The 5,220-nt window shown below is 55.0% G+C and overlaps 1 protein-coding gene across 1 annotated transcript; it reads right to left on the bottom strand.

Moving 5' to 3' along the window:
* Positions 1–4,222: 4,222 nt before the first annotated feature.
* On the bottom strand, positions 4,223–4,996 carry Lrrc3 (leucine rich repeat containing 3). The gene has a single exon (XM_035450896.1). The coding sequence runs from the start codon at positions 4,994–4,996 to the stop codon at positions 4,223–4,225; it is 774 nt and encodes a 257-aa protein (XP_035306787.1).
* Positions 4,997–5,220: the final 224 nt, after the last annotated feature.

Raw genomic sequence — 5,220 nt, 5'->3', positions numbered from 1 at the left:
ACTGCAGGTTCAGAGAGCTGCAGAGGAGGCTGTCCTCAGAATCTTAGCTGCCTCTGGGTGCTGGAAGAGTCAGGGAATGGATGCTAATACAGACAACCCTGAGCAGGCAATGGTCTCTAGAGGCCGGGGGTGGGGCAGGGGTGGGGCAACACTCCCTCTAAGAACCACAGACACACCGTACCAGGGATGAGGGAGGGATCCCAGGTACAGATGCATGTGCCCGGAAAGGAGGTGGTACCAGTGAACAGTCCCTAAGCGTGTGCATGCACATGAATGTGACATCATGTCAGTGTTTGGCTGGCTTCTATGTAGTGTAAATGTGTGTGCATGTGTGCATGCATGTGTGTTACCGCTGTGTGAGTGTGTGCGTGCAGACGTCCGAAGCTGGCGGGACCTGCTCTGCCTACACTGAGGATTCCTAGGAGGGACAAGTCAGCCCGCAGGGAAGGGAGACAGGCTGACAGGTGTTGTGAACACTTTAGGGCCTCTCAGCCACATTAACTGGGAACTGACCTGGAGAGTGGAGACTTAGTGTGGGAAGGTTCCGTGGCAGGAAAGCGCACTACAGAAGGAAGGGGGTTTTATCCATTGTCCACCCCAGAACCTGAAGAGCAAGGCAGGTTAGGAGGGAGTCGGGCATAACCCAGACTGGTGGATAGATACCAGACTATCCCCAGGCACATGAGTCTCCAGGTAGGGCAGCTGGGAACAGCAGTGGAAAGGAGGTTGGTGGGGCCCACAGGCACCTGTGACCCCAGAGCAGGGGTAGGAAGCTGTCAGGAGGTGACAAGCATCAGTAGAAGGTGAAGCCCGTGAGTCATCAAGTCCTGAACCTGGGATTCCCCAGATTCGGGAGAGTTTATCTCTGACATGGCCCTAGTGTGGCTTGTAAGCCTGTGTGTGGCTCATCACTGCGTGGGAGCACCCACACTGTGACGATCCACGTGCTGCTGGCCCAGCCTGGAGGCCACACTGAACACTTCTCTGGAAGTATGCTGCCAAGTGATGACCATTTCCTAGGATATGAGGGTGGAATTCTGACAGGTAGTGTTTACCAAGTTCCTTGGTGTGGTGCCTCAACGTGGTCAGATGGAAGATGCCATATGGTGCAAACTGGCTCCCAGAATTCCTGAAAACTTAATGAGTGCCATGATGCAGCTTTAACAATCAGTTGGAGGTGCCCTCCCAGCTGTGAGGACAGGAGTTGAAGACACAATCCCCGTCAGCAGCTTTCAGCAGAGAGCTTTATTGGGGGTTCACAGAAAAAAAAAAAAAAAATGCTGAGAAGGGGACAGATCAGGTTCAGGACTGAGCTTCCAGGAAAGGCAACTCAGCAGCCAACCATCCTAGGTTTTTACCTGGCTGAGAGCTGCCAAGGGTCCAGAACATTCCACCTCAGTCTACAACTTACCTACCCCACCTCTGACCCCACCCAAGGAACTCGGCGTAGAACCTTGTCTTAGGAAACCACGTGTGACTAGTGGGAGGGAAAGTGTCCAGAGGGGCCAGTGGATGGGACCTGGGATGGTGAGTTTATACTGATTGGAGGGGTGGGGGAGAACAACACTGAGCCCTGGGGCACCAACTGCCCACTGTGCCTGAGGAGTATCTGGGAACCTCTGTTTGTGTGGTGAGGTTCCTCCTGATTTCTAGAGTCTGGGGAGGGGTACCGAGAGGGGCCGACCCAGAGTCTCTGGAATATCCAGGGTCTGCAGGGTTGGGGAGGAAGAACTTCTCATTCAAGGACGGAAGGATGGTGAAGTTGGTAGAAGCAGGTCGGATCCAGGGAGAAAGAGCATCTCAATGCACCCCTCCCCCTGCAAGTCTCCATCAGGGAGTCAGCCTCATACTTATCCTGTGAGCTGGTCGTGGAAGGGAAGAGCCAGGACAGGGAATGGCATAGCAGGGAGATGGGAGCCTGGATGAGCAGGAGAGCGCTGGGGTCTCAGGGGTTCTCCTCACGGGATGAGGGAGCATGCTGTCTCCAGGATCCACACAGGGACTGTGCAGGAGCCCTGTCGATGCACAATCAGGTAGGGCCAAGCCCTAGGTGAAAGGCAGCAAGACTGGCAGTGAGCTGAGCATCCTGGGAAGGAATCCTACCCCTGTGTATCTAAAGGGCCCACTGGGTGATTCTGGGACAAGAGCCACAGAAGAGCTCTAGGGTACTGACCTCACCACCTAGTCTCCATCCATTCTCTCGCCTGACCTGGTCATGTCAGTGGAACAGACCTGAGAGAGCACAGCAGGCTCCTAACACAGGGCCTCCCTACTACGTAGGGTGGTGGAAGGGCTGTCGGGGCCCAGCTTCCACCTGTGCTGTGACACCAGCCTGGAAGCAGCTACGCTCCCTGCACCACACATCACACCACACAGTAAAAGGAACACAAGCCATGTCCTCTGCACCAGCTCTTCCCAGAGCAGGTGCCAGGCTAGAGCTGTCCCTGTTCATAGAGCAGACACAGCCACTTCGGTACTGCCACAGCATCAGGATAGCACCCAGTCTTTAATCTAAGCCCTCTGGTCTTTTAGCCTCTTCACCTTGAGACAGAATCCTCCAGGTCCACACCACTCAGCCCTCAGCACCTGCCTCCACTGAACACTTACCAGGACACCACGTGTTGGCCATGTCTGGGCCATGTGGGCCAGTCAGCAGTCACATTAGTGCCTGGTGTCCCTGAGGAGGCTACCTCACAGTTCCAATTCTTACTGGAATGGGAATGGTGTTACTAGGCCCTGCCAGGGCCCGACCCCTGCAGCCCTGCCGACAGTGTAGCTTGGCCCAGTGTAGGAGGAATCTTGGCCCAGGGGTGGGCAGGATCTGAGCTCATCCAAGCCTCCAGATTAGCACTCCACTCAGGCTGCACATGTTGCACATGGTGGCCCCAGGGCCACCATGTGAGCACTCCCCAGTGGGGCAAGTCTGGAATTCATGAGTGTTTCTTTTTCACACACTTCTACAGCTGACAGTCATGTGGCCTCAGGTACCATGTCTCGTGGTGACAGAACTGTGGGCCACAGTGATGCTAAAACCAAGCGAGTCCAGGCCCCAGACACAGTCTCACCTTGTCCCTGCAGATCACAAAAGAATCCCCAACACAAACAGAAGTCACAGTCAATTTGTGCTTGAAGAGGCATCTAGACCCGACACTCAACATCCACACAGTCTACACTCATTTGCTTCTCCCACGTACTCAACATTGCTTAAACACTTATACAAAAAGACAGTAAATAATAGAACTGGAAGTTAAGTAGGTGGCTGTAACATCTACCCCTGAACGTGAAGTAATATCGGTAAGAAAATTGATCACCGAAGTAACTCTGGGATTTCAGCGAGGTGAAAAGAGAAGTTCTTGTTGCCAGAGAAAAGCCGTGTCCTGTTGATGGGCATGGAAACCTCAAACACCAGTCCCCCCTCCTCCGAAAAAGCTGCTTTAGATTTCGGCAGTAGAAAAGCAAGGCACAGGAGCCGCGGTGATTGACAGGCTTCCACTGGCCAGGCACAGATGGGAGCGGCAGAAGCAGGAGAGGCCTTACGTTGTCTGGCAGCTGACACTGCCTCGGTGACCCCATGCTAGACCTTTCTCATGTTTCCACATTTCTCCCCCATCAGTCAGCTGAAATTTTGGCACAAGGGCAACTCAAGCGCTCCCAGAACAAAGGTCAGTGCAGGCCGGTGCAGGCTGTACTTTGCACTGACCTCTCTAGAAAGGCCTAGATTGCCAGTGCTTTGCTCTGGGAAAGGGCAGCATCTCTATGTTCAGATGTCCTGGGAGTGCAAGGGTAAACAGAGTGAGCCACTCGCCAGTGGCAAAGCTGCTGGTGCCTCCAACTGACAATGCTGCAGCCATCCTCCCCACCAGGGCCCCATCCTTGTGTGTACAAAGAACCAATTTCCACAGCACCGAGTGGAAAACGTTGGCAGATAGATCAGAGGGGTCGCCGCAGACCTACACCACTAACAGCATGGGTTTAGGTGCCAGATGAATCCAGCCCTGGCAAGGTATTCCACTTCTCCAAACCTCAGTTTACCTACCCATTAAGATGGGCAAAACCCCTACTGTGTAGGCAGTGGCTGCCGAGACCAAATGCCAGTGAGAGTGCTTTGGGGACTGTGCAGAAGCAGCAAGAGTGCACATCCCTGGTTACACAAGAGCACCATCACCTCCACCTGCTACAGAAACCAGGGCAGCCCGGCTCAGTGGCCCACCCGAGGCAGGCGCTAGGGCACAGGACTGAGAGGCTCCTTGGAGACCGGTGCACTAGGCAGGGACTTGAGGTACTCCAGGTGTCGCCTGGCATCCTCCTGATTGTGACGCACATAGTACACGACGTAGGCAATCACCATAGTGAACCAGCAGAACATGGTGACCAGCATGGCCACATCGGTGGTCTTCCGGTGGGTACTGCAAAAGCTGGCACCCGAGTCCAAGACCTGGATCAGCGGCTTCCCCACAAACTGCTCCTGTGCTGAGGTGTGGCAGGCAATTTCATCCACGGAGTCAGGGTCCAGTTTCAGCTCCCACAGGGCCTCCTGCAGGGCACACTCACAGTGCAGTGGATTGTGGGACAGGCGGATCTTGGCACTCAACTTGCCCAGTGCGTCCTTGGGAATTCTTCGGATGCGATTGTGGGATAAATCCAGAAGCCGCAGGCCCCCAGCCAGACCTGAGAAGGCTGCAGGCCCAATGGCCTCGATGGCATTATGGGACAGGTCCAGCTCCCTCAGCTGAGGCAGGTTCTGGAAGGCTCCGTTGGGGACTCGGGAGATTCTGTTGGCATCTAGCTTCAGAAGCACCGTGTCCACTGGGATGTCCCTGGGGATCTCCTGCAGGCCTTTTGAGCTGCAATGGACAGCCACAGCCCCAGCATGGTCAGGGCACTGGCAGGCCTGTGGGCAGGAGGTACCTAAGTGCAAGCAGAAGAGGATGAAGAAGCAAGACCCCTGGGTGGGGGCCAGTGGAGATGAGGGGCTCTGCCTGCCCCTGGGGCCCATCTTGCCTCCACCTGACCCACGTGGCTCTTCCCTACTGGGATTTGCTGGTGAGTGTCCTTCTCCACGTTGTAGGCAGTCATCCAACACAGACTCTGTGTCCTCACCTGCAGACGAGCCTAATGGTCTCAGGTCTACAAGAAAAAAAGAAAGAGGTGGGGGTGACTGGTGCTGTCCATTACCGTCCATCTGGGTGGATAGAACCAGGGAGCAAAGGCGTCAATAGA

Source organism: Cricetulus griseus (assembly GCF_003668045.3).
Source record: "Cricetulus griseus strain 17A/GY chromosome 1 unlocalized genomic scaffold, alternate assembly CriGri-PICRH-1.0 chr1_0, whole genome shotgun sequence".
NCBI lineage: Eukaryota > Metazoa > Chordata > Mammalia > Rodentia > Cricetidae > Cricetulus > Cricetulus griseus.
This window is presented reverse-complemented; position numbering and strand designations above follow the sequence as displayed.